The sequence below is a fragment of the Mustela nivalis genome, assembly GCF_964662115.1.
Source record: "Mustela nivalis genome assembly, chromosome: 11".
NCBI classification, from domain to species: Eukaryota; Metazoa; Chordata; class Mammalia; order Carnivora; family Mustelidae; genus Mustela; species Mustela nivalis.
The window spans coordinates 47598445-47613354 of record NC_139030.1 but is presented as its reverse complement, the minus strand read 5'-3'; the positions used below and the strand labels follow the sequence as shown (position 1 = coordinate 47613354).

At 39.5% G+C, this 14910-nt stretch overlaps 1 protein-coding gene across 1 annotated transcript in view; it reads left to right on the top strand.

The window, feature by feature from the left end:
- The window catches only part of CYBRD1 (cytochrome b reductase 1), a 35526-nt gene extending 24847 nt beyond the window's left edge, over positions 1-10679 (top strand). The window contains exons 3-4 of the mRNA XM_082689188.1: positions 5940-6094; positions 6620-10679. Of these exons, the coding sequence (XP_082545314.1) occupies positions 5940-6094; positions 6620-6917 (453 nt within the window). The 3' untranslated portion in view covers positions 6918-10679. The remainder of the gene's footprint in view (positions 1-5939; positions 6095-6619) is intronic.
- The last annotated feature ends 4231 nt before the right edge of the window (positions 10680-14910 follow it).

Here is a 14910-nt window from a genome sequence, read left to right as displayed (position 1 = left end):
CTTTATGAGAGTCTTCTCTCAGATTTTGCTAACACATATTTTCTTAAGATTTTATTTATTTATTTGACAGAGATCACAAGTAGGCAGAGAGGCAGGCAGAGAGAGAGGGGGAAGCAGGCTCCCCACTGAACAGAGAGCCTGATGCAGGTCTTGATCCCAGGACCCTGGGATCATGACCTGAGTTGAAGGCAGAGGTTTTAACCCACTGAGCCACCCAGGCGCCCCCAAAGAGGGCATTTTAAATTTTATTTCTGCTATAGCTCTTAGGCACCTTTGTGGTTAAGAACATATATTTTGTATCAACGAAATTTTGTTCAGGAGTCCATCCACTTATTCAACAAAGCTAAATTGCCTACTATTAGATTCCTTGCTAGGCTGTAGGGTATGTGTTGTTCCACAAGACAAGCATGGATACAAAGAAACATGCTTTCTGTCCTCATGCAACTTGCAAGGGAGACTGGTCTTTCCCTATTTGGTAGATAAGGTGGGTATGGAGTATTCTGGGCAAGCCCTCATATGGTATAGAGATTAAAGGAAATCAAACTAAAACCTGAAGTCATGAGGTTGGTGGTGAAAAGGACATATTAGAGGGAGATGGGACAGTATGTGGGTAAAAGTTTGTTTTGTTTGAGGGACAAGGAGGTCAGACTTCCTGGAGTGGAGTATGGTAGATGAATTGGAGGCTGATTACTCATGTTTCTCTTCTCAGAAATACCTGTTTGTATCTTTTGTCCATTTGAAAAACGAGGGTTTCTTTTTTCTTTTCCTTGAAGATATGTAGGAGTTCTGTGTCAGATTCCTTTTCATTCCTTTCAGGTAGATAGACTAGCTTGAAAGTATTTACAGAGTTTCAAATGAGAAAGGATGGTGGCCTGAAATGTAGCAGCAGCAGTGACCAAAGTGGATAATTTCAAAAGATAGTTCAAAGGTGAAATTAACGAGATTTGGAAAGTCAGCATAAGTATGGGATGAAAGTCGCTTGCAGGCTTAAGCAAGTAGGGGATGAGAAAGGGAACATTAGAGGGGAAGCAGAGGGCTTGAGGAGTGTCAGATGCTCTAAAAAGTCAACGAAAATAAGGTCTGAAAACTGTTCTTTGGGTTGAGTGACCTGGAAGTCGCTGATCACTCTGGAAAGCAATTTTCTTGGAGGACAGAATCCAGATTTCAGTGGATTGAAGAAGGGTGGAAGGTGAAAAATAGGCAACTCAGGAGGTTTGGCTAAGAAGGCAAGGAGCGAGAGGATGGCAACTGGAAAAGGAAGGATGAAAATCAAGGCAGGTGTTTGGTTGTTTTTTCTTTTTCTTTTCTTTTTTTTTTTTTTTTTTTACTTCTTTTCATTGTGAGAAGCTCCGGTGTGTCAAAATGCTCCCAGGATGGCCCCAGTAGAGAAGGAGAGGTCGTAAATGCTAGAGTGAATCTATAGCTATGTCTTCAGGAAGCAGGTTGCCAAGCCCAGCTGGAAAACTGAATAGCGACTGTATTGTAATTGAAGAAAGTAGGAACTGTTGGCTTGGGGTGCTTTTTTGGTTTGTTCGATTTGGTGGCAGAAGAGTGAGACTCTGTTTTTCCCATGAGATGGTAATAAAATCATCTGCTGATAGAAGGCACACAGGACAGCGAATAGTTTGAGGAAGAAGGAACTTGGAGGACGAGCTGAGAAATCGGACCATTGAAGGATTGTTGAGCAGTGTCAAAGTGCTCATAGCTGTGAGGATCATAACCATGATTTTTAGTGATGTCATTCGCTGTGTGATTTACTTCAGTAGTACCTAGCAGACCAGAGATAGTCCTGGAGATGGCTGAGCCAGTGCTGGGCTATCTATCACCATGTGCTCATGATGCCAGGCAGTGCAGCAAGAAGATGTGGGATACTGACAAGGGGAACGTAGTGTTCCCTTTGTGTGTCGTCTCTCTTTATAAAAAACTGTGGACATATTTTAGTTGGTGCTGACTATATTTTTTAATCGCTGGAAGAAACATGCTTTCATATTTGAAGAATGCAACTTGGAAATGGCCCAAGACAGAACTTCTCAAAGTTGTGGTCCCTAGAACAGCATCATTAACATCACCGGGGGAAATAGAAATACAGATTCTGAAGTTCCACTCCAGACCTGGTGAATCAGAGACTCTAGGGATGGGACCCAGGAATATGTGCTTTCTATCCAGGAATGAGTGAGTACATAAATAGAGAAGCGGAGAGGACCTCCATCTGTCAATAATGTGATTGCTCATTAACTCCACTTCTATAGTTAAAAGAAAAAGGAAATCATACCGAATACAGAAGCTAGCTAGGCAGATATTTCCTGGTTTCATTAATGATGTTTGCAAATAAAAGCTCCTGTTAGGGGCACCTGGGTGGCTCAGTGGGTTGGACCTCTGCCTTCAGCTCGGGTCATGATCCCAGGGTCCTGGGATCGAGCCCCGCATCGGGCTCTCTGCTCAGCGGGGAGCCTGCTTCCCCTGCTCTGCCTGCCTCTCTGCCTGCCTCTCTGCCTACTTCTGCCTAACTTGTGATTTCTCTGTCAAATAAATAAATAAATAATCTTTAAAAAAAAAAAAAGCTCTTGTTAGCTCTCAAAGTTCACATGTATCTTTTTTTAAAAACTCATTTGTTTCATACATGAGATAAAACTGGAGTAGCAAAATATATTTTTGAGTGGATAATAATAATTAACTGAGAAAGCCTAGGTATTTGGTATAGGAACTTTAAAAGTAAACTTTTATTGTCTATTTCTAATTATAAAAGGAATATATATTAACTTTAAAATTTATAAAATATAGGAAAAAAAGAACCAAAGTCATTGATAATGCCACAATCTAGAGATACCGTTATATTTTGGCTTATTTCCTTTAGGAAATTAGGGTCATACTGCACTTTCACTTTAATATTTAAATAATAATTTTTTAATGAGATTTTATTCTTCTTTAGCTCTCTTAAGAACTCCAATATGGGGTGCCTGGGTGGCTCAATGGGTTAAGCCGCTGCTTCGGCTCAGGTCATGATCTCAGGGTCCTGGGATCAAGTCCCGCATTGGGCTCTCTGCTCAGCAGGGAGCCTGCTTCCTCCTCTCTCTCTCTCTCTGCCTGCCTCTCTCCCTACTTGTGATCTCTCTCTGTCAAATAAATAAATAAATAAATAAATAAATAAATAAATAAATAACTCCAATGTGGTGCAGAACAGTTTTCTGCAGGTGATGTTTTCTAAACCCTGGAGCACTTTGTTTGCCCATAGTTGGCTCTTAATACGTGTTTGAGACTGAATGTAATGGAAGATTCCACCGCCTTCACTGTTAGGGATTTTCCAGACTCAAGTTAACCCATATTTCTGAACCAATGTATGTAAATCAAAAGCAGTGATCTTCAGACTTTCACATGTATTAGCAATCGCCTGGGCATTCTGTTAAAATGCAGATTGCTGAGCCCAACTCCCAGGAGTTCTTATTTAGCAGCTCTGGATGTGTCCCAAGTATCTCTTTTTAAAAAAAGGCACAAGCATTTCTGATTCAGGTCTTCAAGAACCACTGACTTAAAAGGACAGAGGGATTTTCTTTCAGTCCGCTGGGTTTCAAGCTAGATGGTAAGGCAAAAAGGAAATAAAGAATGATTATTCTAAATTATAAGTTTTTATAAGTTATTATAAACGTGCATCATTTGGAACACTTTTAATCAAAGTGAAGCATTCTGCAAATTTTCCCCTTTCCTCTTAAAAACAATTTTCTTGGGGCACCTGGGTGGCTCAGTCGTTAAGCATCTGCCTTTGGCTCAGGTCATGATCCCAGGGTCCTGTGATGGAGCCCCACATCAGGCTCCCTGCTCAGCAGGAAGCCTTCTTCTCCCTCTCCAACATCCCCGCTCATGTTCCCTCTCTCCCTGTGTCTCTCTCTGTCAAATAAATAAATAAAATCTTAAAAAAAAGAAAAAAAAAAAGTAGGGTGCCTGGGTGGCTCAGTTGGTTAAGCAACTGCCTTCGGCTCAGGTCACGGTCCTGGAGTCCCAGGATCGAGTCCCGCATCAGGCTCCCAGCTCCATGGGGAGTCTGCTTCTCCCTCTGACCTTCTTGCCTCATGCTCTCTCTCACTGTCTCTCTCTCAAATAAATAAATAAAATCTTCAAAAAAAAAAAAAAGTAATTTTCTTTAGCCCAAAAAAAAAAAAAAATATATATATATATATATATATATATTTTTTTTTTTTTTTAATGATGAAAGTAACATTTAAAGGGCGTTAAATCCCCTGGGGTCCTGTAAGCCTATTTCTGGCACCTCACCGTCTTCGATCATTGAGCCCTACAGGATTATAAGAGGTACACATGGTAAGTCCTGAAAGAAAGAAGAGAGTATACAGTCTTAGGAATGAAGAGTCAGGAGAACAGGAATGTGGAAATACATATTCCGAAGCACAGAAAAGGTGTGGTGACTTTACTCACACAAGTGTAGGTGCACTAAATCCTTGGTGGCCACTTACCTGAGCTCCCTTTTCATAGAGAAGGCACAACCTGTACATCAGGATGCTTGCCCTTTGATACTAATACAATCACTAAACTTCACTGAAGGAGAATTAGCAGCATTCTGAACCGCCAGGGGGGACCCTCTGTACCATTTTTCATACAGCGAGGCATTTGTGGCCTTAAGTGGACAACAACATAGGCACAACCAGCCTGTCGCATGCATTTTTTAACTTCCATTCATTACCATGTCCCAGAAGCTGATTCTCAATGTGTTTTAGGGTCTCAGACCCCTTCTGCTTTTATTCTTCTGGTGTGCCTCCCGCATTAGTCCTTTGATCTCAGGAAAGATGAACAGTGATGTTCAAAACAGTGTTTTTTCATATTTGTTTTCTTTGGGTGGTAGGTCCAAAGTAGGCACCTGAAAAAATGCCCCTTTAAATTCAGTGGTCATCTTCATCGATGACCCAGTGGTCATCTTCATTCTCCTGAGAAGAGGAGAATAGTTAATCATTGATCTGGGCAACAAAACAAAACAAACTGCAAGTGTCACCTGACTATATTTCCTTAAGAATCTTGACATCCTCTGCAGAGAAACATCCTACTAGGGCTTTAATTGTCAAGCAAATGGACTCTGCAGGATTCATTTTTTCCTCCTAAAACAAAATTGTCAACTTCTCGGCACATACTGTTTTAGGCTGAACTGAATGTGTCCTATTGTATCTGCTTTTAGTGACTTGAAAATCTTTTATTTCCTCTTCTACTTGGCAACCGTAAGCAAATAGATAAAAACGAACAAGACGATACCAGAATGTTCACTGTAACTTTGTTAATGATCAGAAAAAAATAGAAACAGGAACATTCATAGAGAGAGAATTGAGTAAATTACTAGAAGAGTAGCCATGAAAAAGAATAAACCAGATGCACATGAGCTGTCATGAAAAGATCTCCAAGGTATACTATTAAGGGAAAAAAGCAAGATGCAGAACAAGTATGTAGAGTAACATGCCATTTATACTTTTTTTTTTAAAAAAAGAGTTTATATATTTATTTGACAGGCAGGCATCACAAGTGGGCAGAGAGGCAGGCGGGGAGAGAAAGGAAGGGAAGCAGGCTCCCTGCTGAGCAGAGAGCCCAACGTGGGGCTCGATCCCAGGACTCTGGGACCAGGGACCTGAGCCAAAGGCAGAGGCTCTAACCCAATGAGCCATCCAGCTGCCCCGCCATTTATACTTTAAAAAAAATCTCTCTCTGTCTTTACACACACACACAAGCTTGTACAGGCATAAATATTTTCTGGAAGGGTTCTTGAGAAAGTGGTAAGAGGTGTTGCCTTTGAGTAGTGGAACTAGAGCGTGGAGATAGACCTTTCATCTGATGCCCTTGGCTCTGTAGGAAGGTTCTTCCTTTTACACATAATTGCTTTTACAGTAATAATTTTAAAATTCATTAAAACATAGAATTAAATGATAACCTTTGTACTTGTTGATGTTCAGCTTCTCCTAGGGGTTTTCATCTTTCTGCTTCCTTGGGCTCCGCTTTCCCTCCGAGCACTTGTCATGCCCATGCATGTCTACTCTGGGCTCCTCATCTTTGGAACGGTGATTGCCGCAGTGCTTATGGGAGTGACTGAGAAACTGTTCTTTGCCCTGTAAGTTGCATAGTTCTCCTAATTATATTATTTGAGCTATAAAATGTTAAATACTTGTTCCTTGGAAAAGCATAATTTAAAGTAACAAAATTTTTAAAATTAAAATGTATTACGCATGTGGTATAGCATTAATAATGCTTGGAAGAAGGACCAAAAAGTCCAAAAAACTGTATCACTCTTACAAAACAATTACTGAAGTTAGGCATGCCCTTTTAATCTTTTTGATGTACATGTTTTTAAATTCATTGTGATTATGGTATACATACATTTTTATATCATGCTTTTTCCAATTTTTAAGTGCTCTAGGTGTTCCAGGTTGCTATAGTATTTTCACACTTACCATTTTTAACAGTTACATGCTATTTCAATTGAGTTATTTTGGCACAACTTAAATTTCTCCTTAATGTCAAACTTTAAGGGAATTTATAAGGGGTACCACTGTGCATTTTTAAGCAGATAAATTCAAGACTGACATGTGGCTGGATCGCCCTATTTGTAATTGGACACACTCTCTCTTTTTTGTAGGAATAGTTCTGGATACAGTAAGTTCCCACCAGAAGGTGTTTTCACAAATACCCTCGGCCTCCTGATGGTGCTCTATGGGGCGCTCATTTTTTGGATAGTCACCAGACCGCAATGGCAACGTCCTAAAGAACCAAATTCTGTCCTGCTTCAGCCAAACGGAGGCGCTCAAGAGGGAGCGGGAGGCTTAACCGTCAACTTCAGCAATGTGGACGCAGCAGATTCAAAATTAAACCACGAAGCCTCAGCAAAGAAAAGAAACTTCACTGCTGATGAGGTCGGCCAGAGATCCACCATGTAAAATGTTGTAGAGATGTGGCCCAATAACTTCACTTTGAAAAACCAGCCTTCCAGTTTAACTTCTCCTGGTTAGCCCCAAGATGATTGAGCTGTGCAGTCGATATTTATTTTAATCATAAAGTAGGATTCCTTGAAAGAGTTTGTATGGATTGAGGCCTATGATCTTACCTGAATTGGAAAGGAGACGATCTGTGTAAATAGTAGAAGATATAAGTGGTGGTTATGTTACTTCTTTCTTATCATGGACCAAAATATTTAGCACAGTGCCTTACACAGAACAGATCATCAAAAGGTGTCTCTCCAAAACAAACAAACAAAAAACTTAAAAAAACCAAAATCAAAATCAAAAATATGTCTCTCAGTTGGTAAATGCCATCAGTTGGCAGCATCTCTGGTCTCTTGTCATGAAGTCATTTCCTGTTAATTCCAGGAATCCAATCCTAATGTTTTAGAATCAGATCTGGGGCAGGGTTTATGCTACACAGATAAGGAGTAGAGTGCAGAAAAATTCAGGAAAGTGACTGGTTCCCTTCTCCCAGTGACTGTCCCCTGCTATCTATCCCCCTCACTCATTTGAGCTCAGATTGGCCCTGGAGACCAGGGTTTGTATTAGAGAATTTTGGAGTGATGACTGAGCCAAAGGTAGCTAAAGAAATCTTCTCTTGTCAGACCTGGAAGTTTTTTCCAAAACTCCACTTCATCCCAAAGTTTCCTTGGGGTTTGGTGTACTTTCTAACCCAGATTCCAAAACCTAATTAGTAGGGACCATGCCTGAAAGTGTACGTAGCATAAACTGTTCTCCACACCTCAAAGGGCACTTTTTCCCAAGTTTCTGGTTTTTTTGTTTTTATTAAAGGTTTTATTTATTTACTTATTTGACACAGAGATATCACAAGTAGGCAGAGAGACAGGTAGAGAGAGAGGGAAGCAGGCTCCCTGCTGAGCCCAATGCGGGGGCTCGATCCCAGGACCCTGAGACTATGACCTGAGCTGAAGGCAAAGGCTTAGCCCAAGTTGCTGTTTTTTATTTTAAAAAGTACTTACGTGGCACTGACTACATGCCAGACACTCTTCTTAGTACTTTATAAATATTAACTTGTTCAATCCTCAAACTTTATACTATCATTATCACTATTTTACCACTGGGAGATCTGGAGGTGAGAAAGGTTAGTAACTCTCCCCAAGGTCATACAGCTCATTGGTAGCAGAACTAAGATTTGACTCGTGGCTGTGACTCCTCAGTCCGTGACCCTAACCACTTCACTCTGCTACATTTTCTGTTTGATACTAGTTTGTGCCTACTCTGATTCACTCCTGGATAAACCCCAGTTGCTGGAGTGTAGTGGTGTTGTTAAAGTGTACCTTCTGTCTCTCTCTTCCAAGGCAGATTCCTCAAACAACCAAGAAAAGAGTTCCACCCGTACCTTGAAATAGATCATGGCACCCCACCATTGCTGACCAGCCGTGGCCCACCCGGAGGCCCCTTTGATCTTAAAATTGTGTCTTGGTAACAAAGAAATGTTTGGGCAAAAACAGCTGTAACTTTCAAGATTAATCAATCACAATTTTTGTTCTTCAGCATCTTAGCTGCTGAATAACTTTGGGTTTGGGGATTAGAGAGACTCACCTCATGGTCTGCCCTTCCCAGTGGCAACAGCTAAGGTCCTTCCTGACACTGGTGGAGTTTTAGGAGACATCTGGAGCTTTGGGTTCTCAGTATGAACTGAGACTCAGAGGTGACCTTGTTCGAGCGTGGAGACCGCTGTCTAGACTCGGGGCCGACTTAAATTAAAACCTAGAGTTAGAGCACCTGGGTGGCTCACTCAGTTGAGCGTCTGACTCTTGGTTTCCACTCAGGTTGTGATCTCATGGGTCATGGAATGGAGGACCCCCTTGGGCTCCGTACTCAACAGGGAGTCTGCATGAAGATTCTCTCCCTCCGCCCCTCCCCCAGCTCACGTGTATGTACCTGGGCGTGCTCTCTCTCTAAGATAAATACATAAATCTTAAAAAACAACCCCTGCCCCCCGCAGAGTAGTACCTATGCTGAACTGATGCTTTTTATTTGGGTTTTTTGTTTGTTTCCCTGTGATTTTTAAACTGGATCATTTTAATGTAGGTTAAAACGTTACAGTTTACACCAAACACATTTAACCTTTTTGGTGCTTAGTGGAGTTCCTTTTAAGTGAAGTGGTAATTACCTCCATAGACTGAATATGAGCTTCACTCCATCCTATCGGTTAAACTTGACGGCTAACCATTGAAGATTTCCTTGCCAAAATACTATTTTCTTCCTATTTAATTCTATTTCCAAAATTGGTAATGGTGTCGTAAGTATGCCCAGTGCCCAGCCCAGTACCTGGCATGTAGTAGGCACAATTCAATATGGGTAGATGATGCTTCAATTTTGGTGTCAGGTGGAAGTAATAATTGCACTGTCATACACAAACATATTTTTAATAAATGGATGTTTCTTTATATAAAGGTGCCCCAAATTCCAGGAATTTTTGGAAGGGGAAGGGGTCAGTGACAGTATCAATGATTGAAGCCAAGGAAGCGGTTACTAGTGAAGAGTTAATTATGGTTTTGGCATGAGAATATTCTGTTCCATTGCAAAGTATTCGAGCACCCATCATCTCAGCCCTTTCTTTTCTCTCTCTTGTGGGCTAATGGGAGAGCAATCTTACGGATATTATAGGAACTTCTTTCTTTCTCAACCTTTATGAAAACAATGCATAGTAAAATATATCTAGAAAACCTTTCCGAGACTCTTCTTTTAATGGGCTTTTTATTCTAATGGTAATTGTACCTTTATCTTTCAAAAGCTGGTATTTCCTACCTAAAGCCATCTCTCCCCAAAATATCTCATTAAAAAGTCCACAAAAAGAAAGAAGGGAGAAGAAAGCCTTAGGTATCATTTCCAAAACAGTGATTGAAATCTTCCCAAGTAATTATAGCTTTTATCATCAGGAGAGGTAGTCTGGCTTGGCTTACCCCATAATCTAATTTCTGGGGTTGGGGGTAGGGGGGAGCTTTATTTTAACACTCATCTAAATCAACACTAAAGCCTTTTCTCTGGAAGGATTTATTGAGAAACTCAAATGAATATGCTTTTTGAATTAATGTTCTCAAAGGCGTACAGTTTCCTGTGCTTCTATGTCAGACTGAATTCACACTCCAGAAACTCCTTCTCTTGCCTCGTGTGGTTTCATGTAAGCCGCTAGTTCGAAACAGCATCTCAGACCTTACAATCAAATGACAAAGAAGGCAATTGGACTTTCTCAGGAATACTGACAAGTGGTTTCTGTTTTCTAAAGGACGAATTAAAGAGAATGTCTTGTTTTTAATTAGGCTCTTTTCCCTGCTGAGTTGAAAATTGCAGTACCATACCGATTGACCACAACTGCCAGATCTAAAAGCTCAAAGAAAGGAGTAAAGTGTTATGCTAATTTTATTGCCGTGTGATAGAATTTTTTATCTTGTTACGCCCTTTCTTAGAGAACTCTGACAGAACACTGTAACTGCTATGTCTCTGAGCTGCACATAAGGAAAGTACAGTGTAAAAAAAAAAAAAAAACCTATTATTTTTTATCCCTTAGGAGATACCTGAAAACTGAAGTGGAAAATATTAGTGTTTTAATTTTGCCTTCTTCTGGAAAAATATGAAGTAGCCCAAATATTTTATAATTTTGTAGAAAAAAAATACACATCTATTTTTTCTTGACTTTTTTTTATATAGTAATAAAAGTTATTTTGGAAGCTATTTGTGTGTGTTAACCATTTGTCCCACGGCAAGGTGTACTTTCTTCTTCGGCAAGTTTCTGTCCCATGTTTTTTGTTTTGGGGGGGAAATTCTTTTTTTAAGTTTCTTTATTGAAAATGCTGTCGGATTTTTTTTTTTAAAAGATTTTATTTATTCATTTGACAGAGAGAGAGAGAGAGACACGGCGATAGAGGGAACATAAGCAGGGGTGTGGGAGAGGGAGAAGCAGAATCCCCGCTGAGCAGGGAGACCTATGCAGGGCTCCATTCCGTATCCTGGGATCATGACCAGAACCAGAGGCAGAGACGCTTGATGACTGGGCCACCCAGGCATCCTGCGGTCAGATTTTTTCAAATGTACTCTCAGTACCATACTTTTTCCATTGCTGGAAGGATGAGAGGATTGTTTCAAAACTGCCAAGGTATCCTCCTCTGTGTGGGAGCGGAACCGGAGCCACAGTCCAGGGCAAAAGGGAGCCGTAGGTTTATGCAGCCAAAGCAGATACGGTTTAAGTTGGAAAAGCATGGAAGGAGGTCCCTATTAAGAGAGCCGATTATTACAGAACTCTGTGCTTACAGTCACTCATCCTTGAGAAAGTACATAACTCATTATGGATGAATTATTAGATTTTTTTTTCCCAAATAAAAAAGGATTAGTCACATCTAAGTAGTGCCGATGCTCCTTGCATCCTAATTTTAACTGCTCATATAGCTTTTTTTTCACCTACTTTTTTTTTCTTTCCTGAGAAATGTTAATGGCATTTTATATTGTATACCCATCATAACACCATAATATTACATATACTATTATGCAATACAGCAATAATATTGGGTATGAACTAATTTTTATGTTACATCATATTTTGTCTTTGATTTATATTATTAACTTCAGGGGTGCTGTATTTTATTTCAAGTTGACTTTAATAGACAAGTACTTTTGATACTTTATAAACACATGGCTCAAACACAGTAACATGTAATTTTACATATGTTAGCTCATTTAATTTAATTTGCAGTTGTACTGGACAATTACTGAACAATTGTCCACCATGCCCAGCCTTCCCAACACAGCTCTGCTTTACTGACTAGTGACTATAGGTGATAGATAATCTGTTTCCTTAGCTGCAGCTAATTGGTACCACTTGAATGTCGCCTCTCCATAACTGGCCAACGCACTGTGAAGTAGCCTGGTATGAAATGAAAATGTCCTCTTTCATTTAATTTCAGATTGAGGAATGAGCATTTCAGAGGATTTTGGTTCTCTCCCTTCTAGGAATTTGAATAGGGAAATATTTCAAGAGTAAGTCAGGGAGAACAGAAGTGAAATGAATACCTAGAAACAGGAGCCCTGAGGAGATCTAGACCAGGGGTCAAGAAATTGTCTATAAAGAGCCAAATAGGTTTTGTGGACCACATGCTTTCTGTAACAACTACTCAGCTCTGCCATTGTAGCCAAAAGGGGCCACACACAATAGTAAATGAACATGACTGTGTTCCAATAAAGCTTTATTTGTAAAAACAGTGGCAAGCTACATTTGTCCCACAGGCCAAAGCTTGCCAATCTCTGGTCTGGACCATGAGGTAAGACCATGACTGTTCATGAGAGACTGAAATGATGAGAAATCAAGAACTATGTGATAAAAAGAAAATACCTTTTTGGTAGAGAGGAAGAATTGGTAGGTAGTAATAAGAAACATAAGTGGGCAGTGGAGTAGTTGTGGGAAGGGTGGCCAACTCAAATTAATGGCAGGTACCAGAGTGAAGAACCAAGAAATCCTGCTGAGGGTTTCTCAGGGAGGCAATAGATTCAGTTCCATTGAAACTGCCCCTCTGGGAATTATGGGAGATTCCAGTCTCTTTTTTGGTCCTAAATAAAATTCAGTGAGTTAAATACCATGAATCCTGTCATGAATGTGAGTTCTCTTAAGGTATGGGCTCAGATTCTCAGAATGTCACTTCTGCATTCCGTTGGCTAAAGGAAGCCAAAAGGTCAGCCCAGATTGAGGGAAGCAGCAACAGATTTCATCTCCTGGTGTAAGGAGCAGTGTGTACATACAGGAGATGAGGAACTGATCGTGGTCATCTCTGGAGATGATCTCTCATGGTAGCATACCAGAATGTCTACTTAACCTTGTTAAAGATACTTAAGCTTTATAAATGAATAGGTAGGTGGTGGTTTATCTTACAATATCAGACTTTGTTTTCTAGATTATAGAGTTTGGTTAGGTAACTTTTGAGCACACTGAAGTGTTGGTTCAAGAGTGTAGTGAAAAGCATTCTAAACTTAAGAGTCAGAAGACCTGTGTGTGTGTTTTGATTGTTCACCAGCTGGGGGACCTGGGCAAACACTTAATCTTTCTGAACCTAAGTGCTCTTGTTTGTAAAGCAGGATTCATGGTATTTAACTCACTGAATTTCTCAGAAAAGGAAAGAAGGAAGTTAGGAAGGAAAGAAGGAAGGATGGAAGAAGGGAAGGGGAAGGTAAAAAAAAAATAGCCTTTTCCATGTATTTACCATTTCCAATGTTCTTCACCCTTCTTGAAGTCTATGTTTCCAATAAAGCATCACTTACCCTCCTATTGAAGAACTTCCCTTGGTATTCCTTTAGCACAGATCTGCTATTGATGAATTCCTGTTTTCATTTTTCTAAAAGTATCCATATAATTTTCATTTTTGAAAATATAGTCCCTGGATATAGAATTCAGGGTTGGCAGACTTTTTGTTGCAGTACTGTAAAGATGTCCTTCTACCGTGTTCTGGCCTCAATAATTTATGATCCTAAAACAGTAGTTCTTTATATCATTGTTCCCTTGTATATAGTGTGTCTTTTGTTCCTGGCTGATTTTAAGATTTTCCCTTTGTTTTTGGCTTGCAGCAGTTTAATTATGATATATCTGCATGTAGGCTTTTTTTTTTTTTAATCATACTTTGAGTTCATTGTACTTCTTAAATCTATACGTTGATGTCTTTATCAAATTTGGGATATTTTTAACTATGATGCCTTCAAATATTTTTCTGCCCCATTCTCTCTTCTCATTTTAGAATTCCATTTATAATGTGTTTGACCTTTTTTTTTTTTTTTAAGATTTATTTATTTATTTATTTATTTGACAGAGAGAGAATGAGCAATCACAAGTAGGCAGAGAGGCAGGCAAGGGGCAAGCAGGCTCCCCACGAAGCAGAGAGCCGGATGCAGAACTCCATCCCAGGACCCCGGGATCATGACCTGAGCCGAAGGCAGAGGCTTCAACCCACTGAGCCACCCAGGCGCCCCATGTTTGACTTTTTTTATATTGTTCCTACATCATTGAGACTATTATTTTTTTTAATTATATACATTTTTACCTATATGAAAGCTCCAGTCATTTTACATTTCTTTAGATATTTTATATTCCCTTTTCTTTACTTTAAAAGAAAACTTTTAACTTTGAAGTAATTACAGATTCATGGAAAGTTGCCAAGATAGTACAGAGAAGTCTTGTCTATTCCTGATCCAGTTTTTACCAATGATTATATCTTACCTAAGTATAACACAATATAAAATTGATGTTGGTATAATGTAGGCATATAATCTATGATAGTTTATCATGTGTGGTCTTGCAAAACCACTATCACAACCAAGATACAGAATTCTTAAAAAAAAAAAAAAAAGTTACAGAATTCTTGCATCACCACAAAGATCTGTCTCATGTTATTCCTTTATATTCATACTCACCACCTCTCCCCCAACACCACTGACATCCTTTTACCCTCCCCATTTATAACACTGTTGTCTTAAATATTTCCTCTATCAGTTGAGAATCATATCAAACAGTGTTACAATTTTTGCTTCAACCATCAAAAAAAAAAATTAGAAAACCCATTAAGGAGGAAATTTATGGTATTTGTCCCATATATTTACTTTCTCCATTGTCCTTTCTTCCTTCCAGGTATTCCAAGATTCCTTTCTGTTTAGAGAACTTCTGTTAGCTGTTCTTTTCAGTTAGGTCTGCTGACAACAAATTCTCTTAGTTTTCCTTCATCTAAGAATGACTTTATTTCCTCTTCATTCCTGAATGATGTTTTCAGTGAACATGGAATCATGGATTGACAGTTTTTCTTTCAGCACTTGAAAAATGCAATGCCATTTCTTTCGGCCTCCGTAGTTTCTGATAAAAAAAATCTGTGTTAATTTTTACTGTTTTTCCTTTGTAAGGAGGGTGTTTACTCTTGTTGCTTTGAAGATTTTTGTC